At 49.4% G+C, this 16306-nt stretch overlaps 5 protein-coding genes; all 5 read right to left on the bottom strand.

The window, feature by feature from the left end:
- Positions 1-100: 100 nt before the first annotated feature.
- FFUJ_10787 (related to nicotinamide mononucleotide permease) lies at positions 101-2167 on the bottom strand (the record flags this gene model as incomplete). XM_023569610.1 has 7 exons in its annotated part: positions 101-444; positions 498-934; positions 984-1090; positions 1147-1320; positions 1394-1477; positions 1528-1661; positions 1714-2167. 7 exons carry the CDS (start codon positions 2165-2167, stop codon positions 101-103), a joined length of 1734 nt encoding a protein of 577 aa, XP_023436801.1.
- A 1010-nt stretch (positions 2168-3177) lies between these two features.
- On the bottom strand, positions 3178-7023 carry FFUJ_10786 (uncharacterized protein; the record flags this gene model as incomplete). XM_023569609.1 has 2 exons in its annotated part: positions 3178-6618; positions 6676-7023. 2 exons carry the CDS (start codon positions 7021-7023, stop codon positions 3178-3180), a joined length of 3789 nt encoding a protein of 1262 aa, XP_023436800.1.
- A 402-nt stretch (positions 7024-7425) lies between these two features.
- FFUJ_10785 (related to beta-glucosidase) lies at positions 7426-9922 on the bottom strand (the record flags this gene model as incomplete). XM_023569608.1 has 3 exons in its annotated part: positions 7426-9178; positions 9280-9583; positions 9664-9922. 3 exons carry the CDS (start codon positions 9920-9922, stop codon positions 7426-7428), a joined length of 2316 nt encoding a protein of 771 aa, XP_023437195.1.
- Positions 9923-11081: 1159 nt separating this feature from the next.
- FFUJ_10784 (related to nitrate assimilation regulatory protein nirA) lies at positions 11082-14095 on the bottom strand (the record flags this gene model as incomplete). XM_023569606.1 has 2 exons in its annotated part: positions 11082-13776; positions 13872-14095. The coding sequence occupies 2 exons, from the start codon at positions 14093-14095 to the stop codon at positions 11082-11084; spliced, it is 2919 nt and encodes a 972-aa protein (XP_023436799.1).
- Positions 14096-14423: 328 nt separating this feature from the next.
- Positions 14424-16082, bottom strand: FFUJ_10783 (probable sulfatase; the record flags this gene model as incomplete). Its single annotated transcript, XM_023569605.1, has 1 exon — positions 14424-16082. The coding sequence occupies one exon, from the start codon at positions 16080-16082 to the stop codon at positions 14424-14426; it is 1659 nt and encodes a 552-aa protein (XP_023436798.1).
- Positions 16083-16306: the final 224 nt, after the last annotated feature.

Below are 16306 nucleotides of genomic sequence, written 5' to 3'. Positions count from 1 at the left end.
AAGCAAGATCGCTCCTGTTTGCCATCCATGATATTGCAAACACCTTCACCATTGAAACAAACATCCTGTGTTAGCTGAGTCGGCAGGATGCCTAGATCAATTAGTAGGCAAACCGAAAGTCCAGTCTCTTATTGCCCTCATCCTTTGTGGTGTCAAGATAATGCTTCTTCTGTTCATCATCCATGGCGTCCCAAATCTTATCCCGGCTCTTGTTTCTCCAGATGTAGTAGGTTCTGGTCAACAAATACAACGTGATGTTGAGCGCAATGATCGCCAAAAGAATTTTATTTCCTTCCCGGTACCTCGGCGCGTCGTCTTTGCGGTAAACGTTGGATGCGATAATACCGGCAGATTGAACGGACATGTTGTAGACAGCTGCCGAGACTGTCCTCAGACGAACCGTATTGGAGTTGCGCGAGTTCCAACTCACTTGAATTGGATGGGCTAGAAGGATAATGTTAGTCGGCGATAGGCAAGTCAGGGAGGAGCAAACTCACCAGTCGGAGAACCAAGCAATAGTGTCAACACCGCGAACGAGACCCATCTGTTGACCGTGCTCATGTCCACGACGTATAGATAGATCATGAACGGCAGTTTCCAGATCTGAACAGCTAAACCAAGCAGAGATCTTTCACCCCACTTCTCAGCAAGATATGAGATCAGTAGCAAGCCGCCAATGGAAAGTATCGTATGCGGAAAGGTCAACAGATTGGTGACAAGAACATTGAAGCCAAGACCACGGAGGGTCAAGGTGAAGTACTGAGCGGGCGGCGTGGCTGGGATCAAAAATGTCAAACCGATGGCATAGATCGGCCAGAGGTCAAAGTCCTTAAGCGACACCCATAGCAACTTCGGAGTAATGGGTTGGCGGTTATACATGTCGCCCTTGCTGGGATCGTCCCGGATGACTCGGTTCACCATAATGCGCTCCTCCCTGCACGCCGGTCAGTCTCGAAGGTCTATCCATCTCTGGTGCAACTTACCGCTCAGTGAACCAACCGTTCTTACCACGGAGAATGCCTGAGGTTTGAGTGGGTCCAGCAGGCATAAGAAACCAAGCGGAAATACCAACCGCGAGCGTCAGTAGGCCCTATTTGGTACCTGTCATCAGTACAGTCAATGATGCAAAGAGTCCGAATAACAAACCTCAAACAGGAACAGCCATCTCCAGCCCTCGTAGCCGTGCCAGCCTCGCAGTTGGAGGAAGCTTGCTCCAAGAAAACCACTGATGATATCGGCGACATTGTACGCCGTCCAGAAGAAGGCCAGACGAACAGTGAGTTCACTCGCGGTGTAAAAATAACTCAGGTATAAGATCGTCTACAAACATTCCATAACAACGATTAGTTGCGGCAACTAATACTTGGACAGGAAGGCATCATTGACTACTCACATCTGGGATAAATCCGCCCTGGAAGATAGCCAGTAAAGCACGGCATGCAAGAAACGAAGCCCTTCCGTCCAACCAGAACTGGCCCTAAGCAGACCGTCAGTATCAAGAGGGACTTGAAGTATTGCATTACCTACCGCAGAGACAAGACTCCAGAGGCACAACTGCATTGGAATCCAACGGTCAGGTCCGAGGTACTTGCTGACAAGCTGGGAGGGAAGCTCTGCACACAAAAAGGACAACTTGAAGACGGTATTTCCAAGATTGTAATCTAAAAACGCAAAGTCAAAACAATGAAGCAATCGGGTATGAGAACGACTAACCGTTGGTGTCCATCTTCAGGTCTGGCAGAAAGTTATCGGACACAGCTTGAGACAAATTCGATCGATCCAGCTCCAGAGCCATAAACATGACGCAAGTGAATATCATGATCCGTTTATCAATCTTTCGAATGACTTTACGTTCTTCATTGAATGTCCATCTCTCGGAAGGGTCAAATCGATGCAGATTCTCCCAGTCAGATCGGGGCTGGTAGCGCCTCGCCATGTCTGGGTCGTCAAAGACGGACCGACGGGTTGCAACAGCCTCTCCATCTTGTTTCGGCCGTCGCTGCCACCAACTCCGAGGTTCCTCTGGCGCAGCGAGGGGAAGTGTAGCGATGAGAGGGGTTACCTTTGTGGAGGGAATGGACTTGGAGGAGTCCGAGTCGGTTGGGTCAATACGGAGGTCAGCAGCATTCTTAACGTCCGACTGACGAACATCATCAGACTGTGCCATTGTAAAGATCAGGTTTCTATTTGGTCCTCTTCAGCAGTCTTCTCGCAATCATCTTGGATGTAACCACGCCTTTTGTATACATTGACGTTGGTATGCGATGGCGAAATCCATGTTCCTCATCTCGAAAGACTCAACCCCGCGGGGTTACTTATGTTTCTATGGCGTCAGGCATGGATACAATAGCGAGATTTAGGGGTTGCTTCTGATGGTATTTTTTGGCTTCTTTTCTGACTATTGTTTGATAACCCCCCTGAAATGGTTGTTGAGACATGTGTGTCTCGATAGTGGACACTTCAAGCTTGCAAGTGAAAAGTAACACAGACGAATGGTCAAATTGGCCGATAACGCCTTTTCGGATCTGTTGTACCTCTCCGGTACTCGGTATAAGCTGCATTTCAGTCGTCCTTGGCAAAGATCTGTAGTTCACGACAGAACTGGGAGGTATTGCACCATTGCTCGAACAACCACTCAACAGCTTGGGATTCCGCTGCCAAGACAATTTCTCAACATTACGCCATTCCCTCCTCCCCGAAAATAAGCATAAGTTGATAGCCGCTGGTCAAATTTTACCTCACCGAAACTATGATGGTTCGCCTATCTCTGGCGCTTCGTCGCCTCGCATCTCGGGTCGGATCTCGCCCCCCACGAGCTCCTTTGAGCAGAGACGAATCGGAGCATCACAATTTAAGGATGAGACTAACAAATAGGGCCTTTTGAGTCTATCTCCGCGGATTACTCTATTTGCATTTCGGAGACAAGATGACGTGCTTCCGGTCGAGGTCTTGAACCTGCCTGCCGAGGTACTCAACGTTCTGGTTGGTGTTCTTAAATCAGACAGAGTTTGATGTTATAAGTATACCTCTAGAATTAAGATATAATTTCTATAAGTAGTAAATCCTGTATTAAGGTTTTGATTATAAAGTCTTAAAGCTTAAGCCTTAAAAGGCTTCTTTTATTACATAGCCTTTTTAAAAACCTTTTTCTTCTTTGATTTTATATTAAAGGATGAGTTATATTTCTTTGGACAAAATTTCAACGCCATCAGCAATAGCAGTCCAAGTATCATGAAACACTAACTTGGGCCGATAATTCAACACCAACGAGCCTCGAGCAGGTCGAACAATCGCAAGGGTGATAGTGCTCAGTATAGAAGGGTCTGTAGCCACCACCGATTCGAGGCTCCCCGTAAATCCATTCAAAGCCTTTTGTATTGCAACGAGATTTCTGTTGAGCCTCCTCTGTTCCTCGAGCGCTAGCCTCAGAATCGTTTTCCCTTGTGAGCGCTTGTGTATCGAAGCTCCCTCGTCCAAAAGAACACGGACGATTTCGACAGATCCTTGCCGAGCGGCGTCTACGAGGGGCCACTGGAAGCACTCCGATACTGTGCTTACATATCTTGCATTCGGGTTCGCTCTAGCTGATAGAAGGTCTCGTGTGAGACGAACATCTAACAAGGCGATTGCGAGACCCAGTGGAGTCATACCATTCGCTGATACTATGTTGACATCACACCTTGCTTTCAGCAGCCACTTCAAAACTCTAGAATCCGCTTGTGCTTGGTCCTGGACAGAAAGGTAATGGTGTTGCTGAGCTTCAATTTGCTGAATGTTGACCCAGTCATCACCCTCTCCGGAGAACGCAGATAGTTTTAACACATCGGCTGGGCGTTCATTCGCACTTCTCGAGCTGACTGGCCAGCACTGTTCTTGAAAATAATGCTTGATATCTGCACCGCAATCAGATAGATCTGTAATCATGTCGTCCGCGTCTTTCCCACGAAACATTGCAAGGTCTAGAGCCGATAGCATAGAGTCTGACCAGCCATGACCTAAATAGTCGCGGACCGGATATACCCTCGCCCCAGACAAGAATAGCATCTGGTATCCTACCCCCCAATGTGCATCGATCGCAATAAGTATGGGGGGCTTTCCACTCGATGAGCCTTTTGCGTCTGCGCCGCCTTGCAATAAGGCTCTCACCACATCAGCTTCATAGCTTTTGTTCTCGGTCATTCTTTCAATTGCCACTTGTAGTGGGGTGAGGCCCTGTCGGGCGCCGTTTCTATAAGTTTCGTTGGGTTGAGCACCCAAGCATAGTAGTGTTTCCACTCCAGCTACATTCAGAAAGTCGTAGTCAACAAGTCTGCACAGGACGTCGGTGAGGCGGTCTTTGTGGCAGGAGAAGCCAGAGAGATGGGATCTTGAGGCCTTGCTAAGTGTATGGACGACATTTCTACACTCTGGCCCTTTTGAATCGCATAATAAGTGATGTAAAAGCCGAAGATGACTATTGGCATGCGCCCAGAGTGCGATGTTGTTGTTTGACTTATCATCGTCCCAGGGAAAGATAAGACCAGGGGCATTCTCACTTATCAGCTTCAAGAAAAGATCGTTAAACTTGGTCTCTTCTTGAAGATTGAAATAAGGTCGTGAAGTGTGATCAAGCCAATGTGCCTCGGCATAGCTGAAAAATAATTGTGCTTCACCTACGGTCACAGAAGATTTGGCCGTGGAAATAACTTCTAGAATCCTTCCCAAATCAAACTTTGGAGTTTGTTGTTGTGGCCGTTGCTGTTGGATAATGGTCTTCATGAAGCAAGCAAGAAGGCTTTCTCGGGTTGTCGCATCCGATATTGTCTGCAGAGATTTTTTGTCAAAAACAAGCTTCCTTTGACGAGAAATTCTTCGGTCGAGTTGCTCGAGATTCAGAGCAGTGATACAAATGAAACCTATTGTTGAGTCTGCTTGGCGCAGGGTGAAGAGGAAAATCCCATGTTGACGCTTTCCGGGAGCTGGTCCAAGGCCGTGGTTCTTCGCACTATCGATCTGGGGAGAACTTGATACCCCCTCCAAATTCTGTTCTTTGGAAAGGTCCTCGAGACATTCGGCCTCGCTATCCACGAGGACATGTCTCAATGCGCTATGGTGAATGTAGTGAACAGTATTCTCCTCTTCGTCAATATAGAGCAGCCCACCGCCACAACGGTAAACCATAGCCTCAGCATCCAGCGGAAGAGTTGAGTCATCCCAAAAAGGCACACCAGGTTCAATATTAAGGGCGCTCCGTAACTCGTTTTTCGTCAATGGGCGTATAGCTGCAGTGACTATTTCAAAAATTCGACTTCCGTATTTATCATCCTTGATTCTGCCCAGGGCCTGTTCAAATGACTCAAAGAGGCCGGTAGGTAAACGATCAAGAATACGGGCAAAGTCTCCAAGAACGGTCAGAGTCTCGCCGTATAGGGGGAATAGAGCGTTGAGTTGAAGTACAACCCAAAGATACATTCCTTGAGCCCCTTGGACTAGTATATTCTGGACATGTTCCTTGGTCGCTTCGTCTAATCTCTGGGCTAGGGTTCGACGACTAAGCTCTCCTTTAATGTAACTCTCAATTTCTCGGTCTTTCCGGGAACAAGACATTGAGATTGAGTGTACGGTTCGAAGAAGCTCCAAAACCATGGGTCTGATGAGGGAGTCGAATCGTACTGAGCAGCAGATATGTAATTGGAGATGGGTCTGTAAATCCGCCAGTGGTCGGAGAACTTCTTGAGCATCTTCAGCACTTAGTTCATCTAGACCGTCCATGATAACATAGTAATGACAATGATCTGGAAAATGCGCTTTGATAAACTCGATAATAGATTCTGTGTCATTTGCCGTGTACTCTTGGCTGTATTGACGGATTGCTGGATGGTCCGCGGGGAGTCTTAGAGATCTAAGAAATTGGTGGGCTATGCTTCCAAAGAGTGTGCGAGGTAAGAGTGTCTTTCGGTCCATCGATTGACAAAAGAATGAAGCTACCGCACATAGGCCAGGCTGCGGTTCAGTGGAAAGGCTGGGCCAGAACTTGCCTGTAATATTGGCCATGGTAACCGTTTTACCACTCCCAAGCGATCCATGTATTAACAACGTTGATGAGGAGGAAGCCGATCTCCAATTCATGTATTGCTCGTCGTCGAAGATCCACTCCACAGATCCCTTCCGTCGCTCACGTCGCCAGGTACTTTCAAACTCATCTTGATGCGGTGATAACTGCCGAAGTACTTGAATGCGCCAATCCTCCGCTCTTCTCTTCCTCGACTCGCCCCACGAGGATAGACTACCTGAAATGGCCGCAATCGACGTATTTGCTTGAGCTTGGGATGCTTCGTTCAAGTAAGCAAGCTTTTTGTTGATCACTTTGGACCAAAATGCCAGTTGTGTCTCGAATTCCTTAAATTCTTTCTCTAAGCATGTGCTTGTAGCTAATTGAGCAAGAAAACCTTTCTTCTCGAAGCCAATGATTGTTTTGCACATTTCGGTAATAACAATTAGGTATTCGCAAGTAAGGGCCTTTAAATCCGAGTCGTGGGGAAATAATAGGACTCGATCTCGTTGGATGATAGTTGCGTGTCCTAAACGCATGAGCAAGAGCGAAAGGCGTTCAAAATAGGATAGATGACCGGTCGCTATCTACATTTCAGACTGGTCGGGAAATTGAAGTGGTATCAAAATGGCTAGTATTCTCACCTCAAGAGACAGTCTCACGGTTGCCCAAACGCCACTTGCGATCATGTTCTGAGATCCACCAACTAAGATGTCGCCAGGTTTGATAAGAAGCTGGATTTGATCTAAGAACTTGAGAAGTCTTGTACCAAAAGGCTTCCAAGAGGTTTGATGGAGTCGCGAACCATCTCGATTGATTTCTTCCGTAAGACGGATGACGTCGATTTCGGAGGGAGGAGAATGCGTTTGCCATGTTTTGAAGATTGGCCGGTATTTTTCGTCAAGTGCAGAGCTGAATTCTGAGATAACCTTTGCGAGTCTTACGGCGGGGGTTAAAGGCGCCGCAGTGGGTACAGGTACTAAAGAGGACATGATGTCGTCGTTAGAAGATACCTATCCTGGCCTAACCGCAAGGGAATTTATCCTTTTGCCTGCGACACACAATACTTCTTTCGCAAAGACAAGTGTATGTGATTTGGCTTGATCACGAAGATGGATAAGCAGGCTGAGTTTGGAGATGAGAAAGAAGAGAGGCGGCAAGTGATTCTGTCCCTTGTGTGGTTATAGTCTGCCTTATCACGTCACTGTAAGACATGTGAGGGGTTATCTGCAGGCATCTGGTTCCTGATAGGCTGTATGAAGTACATGGGGATTGAAAATCATAATAAGAAATTGGGGAGTTATATAATATTATGATTGCAGTATTCAAGACAAAAGCTAATTTATGAAACTACTTAAAGTACTTTAACTAATATATAAATATAAATAGTATTATTAAAGGGTAATTGTGGCATTCTTTAAATCAGTCATCTTAGAACTTGAACCCGTCCAGAAGATGTACTCCCCTGATTCGACTTGATACTTGGCATTGTTGTAGTAGCCAAGATCGTTCTTGGGTATCCTGAAGTTAACAACCTTGCTCTGTCCTGAATTTACCTCAACCTTCTGAAAGCGGATCAGGCGTTTGTTTGGTAGCTCGATCTCGGAGTTCGAGGGTCTCTGATAGACCTGAACGACCTCCTTGCCCGTAAGGGAGCCTGTGTTGGTCACCGCGACCGAGATAGAAACGGCGTTGCCGTTCTGAGTAATCTTAGGAGCAGAGACGTCGAAGGTGGTGTAGCTGAGGCCGTAGCCGAACGGCATGGGAGCATCACCTCGTTTTAGACAGGGGAAGTTGTAGTCATATGTGGCGCAAATACTGGGAGTCTGAATGAAGCTTACGCCTCCTTGTGCGTCAGAAGACATATAGTCGTAGTACACTGGGAGGGCTCCCTCAGCTTGCGGCATAGTTACAGTCAGCTTGCCACTGGGGTTAACCTTGCCCTGAATAATCTCGACTGCGCTGTCGGCGGTGAACTCGCCAGCGAGGAACGTGTGGAGGATGGCGTCGGCCCGTACGGTTGAGTTGTTGAGCACAAACGACTGGCCACCACTGAGAACAACAATCGTTGGCACGCCGGCGTCGAGAACGGCGTCAATGAGTTGCTGCTGACTACCGGGGAAGCCCAAACTGGCATGTGTGAAGAATTCGCCATCCGTACGCTCACCAGCATTTGGATCCAGAGTGTATACGGACAGAGATCCAACAGCCACAATCGCAAGGCCGGCCTCCTTTGCTGCAGCGACAGCAGCTTGGATGCCCTCAGTATCACTATCACGTACGAAAGCAATGTCAACGCCCTTGATGTACTTAACGTTCTTGGCTCCGAGCGCTGCCTCGAGGCTCCCCTTCAGCGTGCGTCCATGCAAGGGTTTCTCGCTCGTACTGGGAGCGTAGCTTCCAGGATTCAAAATGTCGGCCATGGGGCCGAGGAGTGCAACCTTGGGGATCTTGGATTTGGGAAGAAAATTGTTCTTGTTCTGTAGTAGGACGATGGATTCGCGTGAAGCCTTCCGGTTGATGTCGAGATGCTTGGATGCGCGAAGCACCTTCTTGAGGTTCTTCATCGTGGGCAAGGGAAGATCAAACATGCCAGTCGCAAACTTGATGATCAAATGCTGCTTCACTGCCTCGTCTACCAGCCTCACGATCTCCTGATCGTCCGAACTGTTAACAAGAGTCGGAAATGCGGCTGGTTGTTGAGGAGCTAGCTCGAGTTGCAATCCGGCACGGAGGGCCTTGGTAGCTGCATCCTTGAGAGTTGAAGCTACGAGGCTTTGGGTATGAAGATGTGGAATGGCCACGGCGTCCGACATGAGTAGGCCATCAAAGCCCATTTCAGATCTCAGCATACCCTGCAGAAGCTGTTTGTTGATTGACATGGGGACACGGTCGATACTGGAATATGACACCATGATAGACGCAGGGTTTTCCTTGAGCACGCGAATGTACGGAAGGGCGAGATCGTTGTACAAATGATTGATGCCGCCGGCCATGCTGGCAGTGTTGATACCGCCCGCGCCTTCTCCGTATAAGAAGTGCTTGACCGTGGTGGCGACTTTGATGAATCCGTTCTTGTCTTTCTCTTCCATAGTTCGAACATACTGCGCTGCGAATTCACCGACAAGATAGACATCTTCGCCGTAGCTGGTATGAAATCGGTTAGCCATACGTCCATATGCACAGGAAGCCGTCAACACCGCGAGCAAATACAAGAATGAAGTTGTAGTGGAAAAGGAGTTGCTTACGTCTCACCCACACGGCCGTATCTGGGATCCTTGGCTACGTCTAGCTCGGGACTTAGTACCCAGTGCGTCCCGAGCGCCATGTTCTCGTCTCGAATCGCTCCCGCTACTTGGCCATACAGATCTAGGTCCCATGTCGTGGAGAGTGAGAGTGTTGCTGGAAAGAGGGTCCCTCCAGGCACATAGATGGAGTTGACCGAATCTGTGACTGTAATGTATGGAACTTTGCCATCCTGCATCTGCTCCTGTCGGACCTTGTTCGCAAATGGCAGCACCTTTTCAGCAGGATTCAATTGTGAGCCGTAACCTAATGAGAATTTGTCAGCTTGGGACTTGCTCGTCGAGACAAGGCTTTGTGCACTTGCGCCTTACGAAAGACCTACTTACTTAGTATACCATGCTGCAGAGGGTACAACGTATCATATGCAGTCTGGTTAAAGGATGAATTAGGATCCAGAAGCTTTCTTATACCACCTAACTGGGCGATCTTCTCTGTCCATTTGAGTGTGGGCAAGAGAGCCTCGGCGCGCTCAGCTGGGGAGAGAGCTTTGTTTTTCCAGGCTTCGTTGTTTGCGCTCGGTGCGGCGATCACATGGTACGCCAAGGACCCAGTAAGAGCTAGGCTCGTCACAGAGAAACGGACCATCTCGCCAGGCTGTTGAGGGTGACTTGTGTAGAGGCGCCGACAGCTGGATTCTTAGGGGAGTTACTGTTAGTGGTTGGATGTATCAATGGGATGACATTCTTCTTATACTTTTCTTCGCAGGCCAATGCAGCAGACTTGCTAATGCCAGCATCACTCTTTCAAGGTACATCGGCATAAAGCTGGGGCACATGGCCTTAGCTTGCTTGCCTCATTTCTGCACAGATGACGAATAAATTCATGAAGCGAGCTGAGCCAGGTCCGTTTCGCCAAGGTTGTACGGATGGCGATGATCATGTCTTTGGCCATATGCGTGATCTTTTCCTTGAGAGTCCGGAGACGAATTCGGGGTATTACCTACGAATCTGATTCGATAGATTGCTTATCTGAGGATATAAGCCGACAACCGGACGGTGTTTTGATATGTCCAATCTTGACTCAGTGACTGTTAACGTGAGATGAGCCTGGAGGCTCAGCACTCGGACAAGACATATCCATCTTAGTTTCTTCTCTGAACCAATTGCAGTCTAGTCAAGGTGGTGTTGTCCGACTACCGAACCCCAGATCAGATGCCCGAGTACGTGTATCTCGGCCGGATTTACCAGAAAAGGCTAAGCCATTTTTCAAGGACATCGGCCCTCGAAAGACGCAATCACACTCATAACTGCATGGTTCATTTTCGTCGCCGAATTTGCTTCGGGGCTAAAACTCTTTCCAGGAAGCCACGAGTTCCGGGTGAAGTGCCGATTCTCGTTCACTATCTTTGAATGAGAGATGTTCAAACGAAGACGAGGTTGATCCGTCGCTACAAAACGAGTATCATGTAAGATAGGGTTAGCCTAAATTACGGCATACTGGCTTATCATCTCCGTGAGTTGCATCTCCCAGCAACACTAATTCGTAGGATATAATAATTTCTGAGTAAATCTACAGGAAGCAGTGGGTCAAATACAACACAAGAACGGCACACGTTTCCCGCCAGACTGAATGTTTCCTGATTCGTTGGCAGTAGCAACGATGTCATTGGAAGATTATATGGCTGAGCTCTCAAAGTCAAAGCAATGTCTAATTGAAGTGGTCGTAGCATTTCTTGAACGAGATGACCTGCACTTTTGCCGATAGCACGGGCGCAACATATGGAGTCAATAAGATGAATTGTCGCTCACGTGCTTGCGCCCAATTCCATGAGTTGATCCTCCAGGAGCCATGCCCAGTCCTGGGGAGCCCACCACGCGAAGAGACCAGGCACAGCAGGGCTGCGAGTGCTCGTTGGCTCTTGGCCATGAGGTTTGGCCGTATGAGCTCGAGGCTTGTCTTTGGTAGGCTGATTGTTGGTTATAGAGTAAGTTTTCGGATGGGGTTTTGCTGATTGCGATCCTGCGGTCGTATCAGCAGTAGCGGTCGATGCACCAACGACGCGAGGTCTCTCCTCTTGAGAAGCGCCATGGTTGTACCGTGCGGAAGGACTTTGTTGGTTGTCCCTCGTCGAAAAGGCCGGGTGCCGAGGTGCGTCAGAACCAGGAGATACTTCGTCAATATGGGAGCTCTGGTACTCTTCGTCTTCGCGTTCAATATTTGACAATTCAGCTCGGCGCAAGAGACTGTGTACAGCCAAGCGCTGTCGAGCACGCACAGCTTCGGAAAAGTGACCGTCTGATCTGTTTTGACTCTGTAGCGAGGACAGATGATGGATCTCACTCTGCAGAGTCTGACCCTCTCCGGGTTCGCCGTTGATCGCCGGTGCAGTAGCTGGGCTGGAGTCGGGTGTGCATATCTCGTTGGCTGTAGTCCCTGAGAAGCCTGGTTGGGTTTCATCAGATAGAGTTCCCGCAAAAGGTGTTGTGTTTGCTGCGGCAGCTGACTGGTCGCTGGGAAGATTTCGTTTATTCTTTTGCTGCTTTGAGAAGATGGTGATAGACTCCTCTAGTTCCCTAATGATAGGACTTACGAGTGCCGAGAATCGGAAGAATCTCTTGAGCGCAGCTAGGCAAAGCTCGGCACGGCTAACAGCGAATTCCGGTGACGGCCGAGCAGGTCCTTGACCGAATCGAGAGATGAAGAGGATCAGACGGGTGGCATGATAAGCACAAATAGCCGTGTCGAATTCGAGGACGTGGTGTTGCGTGCTGTGCTGGTTGAGCGCGGTAAGTATGTAGATGATTCGCATTGCGTGGTGCAAGCACTGAGCTTCAGCATCAAGGAAGGCCTGGTAGTCATGGCCAACGAGCACGGCAGCGGGAGCAGCCTCAGAGTATCCAGGTAGAAGGATGCGGTTGATATCGCAGTGTGCTTGGTGCCATGAGATGTGGGCCAGCAATAGACGAGGGAGCCATCGGGAGATTGACCCGTCGCCATTACTACAACTGCCAGGAGACTGGAGTGCTCCATCCACGCTTAAGAGAGCTTCCAGGATCGGTGCTGGTTTCTCCATGCATGCTAGTGTTTGTAAGTGGTGGCTGAAGAGGTCTGTGAGATTACATAACGGCGTTTCTAGCAGCGCGATTTTCCTAGAAAGCTTCATTATATCACATCGAATTGCTTCTAGCTGCATAACAAGCCCGTAGGTGCCCCCATCACCGCGGTAATTTTGGTGTTCGCCGTCGACTTGATCCTTTCCAGTAACATGAATTTCGTGGCCATTGGCCATTGCCATGAAGTCTTCCTCGCTGCACGGAACGTCGATGTAGATGACTTCCATTGGCAGCGAGTCGAACTCGGCGAGGCCAATCGAGAAATAGCGCTCAACCATTTTTAGGGACCAGAGAGTACGACGGCGCACCTCTCGCGCAACTGGCTGAAGGTCATGTCGCTCGTAATTGAGTCGCATCGTCGTGGCGAAGCGAGCAGCCGTGGCTGTCAACATAAAAGCTCTCTGAAAAAGCTCCGTCTCTATGTAATAGTGAATTACGAGGAGAAGGGCCTGGAGTTTGGTGATACTCGGCGATTCGAGACTTCTCCAGATGCTCTCCTCGGCCATCCTGATCCACGTGCCCGTATCCTCAGCGGAGGCAACTTTGTTGTTCAGCGTTCTTCGACTCGAGTCCAGTCGATGATTGAGATCGAGATCAACTTCCCTGCGCAGGTACAGCGTTGCAACCGCGCAAATTGAAGCAGGAAGGGCGCGATGCACATCAAAAGAACGGCATCTTCTCCTGGTGGTTTCTGGATGTAGAAATCCGTATGATGGCATGGGATAGATGAACTTGAAGAAGACGTCAAGGAGGCTGTCTAGTTGACCGCGGCTTGGGCCACTATACCCTGAGCTTCTTGCTACAGACCCTGTTGATGATGGATGCCACGACACTGATGAGCCTGTGGGCGAAGACAGCGGTATTGTTGCTGTTTCTTCGTACCTTTCAGGATGTCCGGCAGATTGCCGCTGCCAGGGCAGTTCTTTTCTTTGGGGCTGATGCTGTTGATGCTCCAGTCGCTGGTCGGCCTCATCCTGTTGCTGAGGTTCGTGCTCCAATTCATGCTCCTGGCCAATCACAAGGTCGTGTTGATGATCGTGTTCAAGCTCCTGCTGCTCCTCCGGTTCCTTTTGCTGTTGTTGCTGCTGCTCGGCTAAATCAGTAGCGGGAGGACTGGTTGAGTTTCCGGAGACAGACTGTAAGTCTTGTTCTCTTTCCATAAAGGAGGATTCGGGTTGAGGTGCCTCTTCCTCCTCCAATGTGGTTTCGTCAAACAAATAACCTTCTGGAGCGCGTCGATAACGCTTAAGTGGCGGATAAATGCACCTGATGTCCTTCTGCCGACATGCGACACATGCTGGAAGCGTCGCCGAGCACTTAATCTTCTTAAGACGACAGGAAGAACAGGCGCGAGCTCCTCTGAGGCGTTTCCTCGACGGTGACGGCCTCTCGTGAAGTTGGTGCTCATCATTGTTGAGAGAGCAAGCCAAGTTCAGCCGTCGACAATTGCGACACGTCCCTGGTTGTTTGTCGCAGCGTACCTTGCGCTGTTTGCATTGAAAACATGTTTGAGGGATGTATGCATTGGTAAGAAGCCTGAAGTGGCCGATATGCTGTTCGTAATCCATTGGATGCCATCCTTCTCGCGACCGATGCTTGTCGGCTTGTGAATTGGCCCAGTTTGTGAGATGTGGATGATTTGGATGGCAATGAAACTGCAGCGACCCGTGTTTGCGGGGAAGTGGAGAGTTCCCAAGGGGGGCATGGCGTGCTTTTCTCTCCAAGTGACGGAACCAACTGAATTTAATTTAGGGCGGGTCAGCGTCTTTTTACTGCCTTCTGGCCCCGCACCAGCAGAGGCACAGGGCCTTCAGAGGTCAATCATTGGGGATAAGTCGCCGAGGTCCATTCTTACAAACCCTTCACAGGGGCCTGAATGAGTACAATAGCTTTATCTCAGCTCCTTTCACAGGCTCAGGGGCTTGAATTTGCGAGCACAGTCTCATTAGGATCTTGATACTTCTACTCACTGCGTTATGTACATGTATCATCTAGTTATCAGTTGTCTTGGAATCCGCGTTCCCTCCAATCCTTCACAACCTCTGCTTCAGCGCATCCTCGGGTCGCACGCCGTTCTGTTCTGCATACTTGACTACCGCTGGGACACCTTTGCTTGGGCCACTCAGCCGGAGATGGATCGGATCATCGCCAATATGCTCCATCTTGGCCTCGAGGAGAGCCGTCATGTGCTTGACCACGTCACTATACGCACTATCATTGTACAAGTTGAAGAGCTCAAGAGGGTCCTTCTCGCAATCAAAAAGCTCCCACTCCTTTTCCTCTGGCTCATTAATATTGTCTGCCCTTCCTGGCCGCGCGCCTACAACTCCAAGGTCCTCGTTGTACCAGTAAATGAGCTTATACCGCTGATTGCGGCATCCGTAGTGCGCATAGGCCTGGTGAATTACATCGTTGTGCATCCAGTAACGGTGGTACGCGACATTCTCCCATTCCGGGCCCGTCACGGGACCCCCGCGCATCAGAGGCAGTGCCGACCTGCCTTGCATATAGTTCGGGATCCTGATGCCGGCCAGCTCGAGGAAGGTCGGGGCAAAGTCGATGTTGCAGAATATCTCGTTGCTGATAGAGCCGGCTGGAATTTGCTTCGGGAACTGCGCTAGGAAGGGCATCTGGAAAGATTCCTCGTACATGAACCTTTTGTCGAACCATCCATGCTCACCTAAGAAAAAGCCCTGGTCCGAGGTGTAAATAACAAGAGTATTCTCCGTAAGGCCCTTTTGGTCAAGATAGTCCAGCATGCGCCCAACGTTGTCATCCACAGATTGGATCACGCGCAGGTACCGCTGCATGTAGCGTTGGAACTTGAAGGCAGACAGCTCGCCAGGTGTAGTGAAAGTGAAAACGGTGCCATCATCTTTGTCAATCAGTTTAATACTCGGGTCTGTTGGGATCTTGCGTTGGGCTGAGCCAGACTCTTGGGTGACACGCTCGCCTACCGACCGACCGCCATCTGGCTGAACGAGCCCAAGATCCTGATATGTCAAGTCCTCAGCCACGCGCATTTTGGCCACTCTGGCAGCTTTAGCTCTATTCTTGTAGTCATCGTCGTACGTCTCTGGAACCTTGATCGGCTTGTCGGCATACAGGCTCTTGTGCTTTGTATCGCATTCCCAAGATCGGTGAGGGGCTTTGTGATGGCACATCACAAAGAACGGCTTGCCAGAGCTCTCAGTTGCAGTTATCCACTCGAGGCACTTGTCGGTGATGATGTCCGTGACATAGCCTGTTTCGTGACGCTCGACGGCTGCGCCTTTGTCGCCGGGGGGCATTTCGATGAACTCGGGGTCCCAGTAGTCCCCTTGTCCTGGCAAGACGCTCCAGTAGTCGAAACCCGTCGGCTCGTGTGGTTCACCTTCGCCCAAATGCCACTTGCCCACAATTGCCGTACGGTAACCGCCTGTGCGCATATGCTTCGCTACGTTGGGCATATGTTTGTTGATATGGTTGTCGAGCGTCATGACCCCGTTCACGTGGTTGTATGTTCCTGTAAGAATGGCCGCTCGAGATGGTGTACAGATGGAGTTTGTTACATAGCAGTGATTGAATAGCATGCCATTTTTGGCAATCCGATCGAGGTTTGGCGTATTGTTTATGCCAGCGCCGTAAGCACTGATGGCTTTGGATGCATGGTCATCTGCCATGATGAAGAGAATATTTGGCCGCGAGTCCATCTTGACCCCGATGATTGAGTGATTCGTTTGGTGAAGAATAGAATGAGGCAGATTATGGAAAGAGACACGCTTTGAGACCTAAAGAGTGGAGGTAGAATATGTCAGTGAGTGCTTGGGACCATCAGGTAGCCACGAGCTATGAGGAGAACTTGGTGAAGTGCTTACTATGTATGTGACGGAGGTTGGACAACAAACCGTCCCACGGCTAATGTTAGCTATCGTAC

Source organism: Fusarium fujikuroi, chromosome FFUJ_chr10, assembly GCF_900079805.1.
Source record: "Fusarium fujikuroi IMI 58289 draft genome, chromosome FFUJ_chr10".
In the NCBI taxonomy this organism is placed as follows: Eukaryota; Fungi; Ascomycota; class Sordariomycetes; order Hypocreales; family Nectriaceae; genus Fusarium; species Fusarium fujikuroi.
This window is presented reverse-complemented; position numbering and strand designations above follow the sequence as displayed.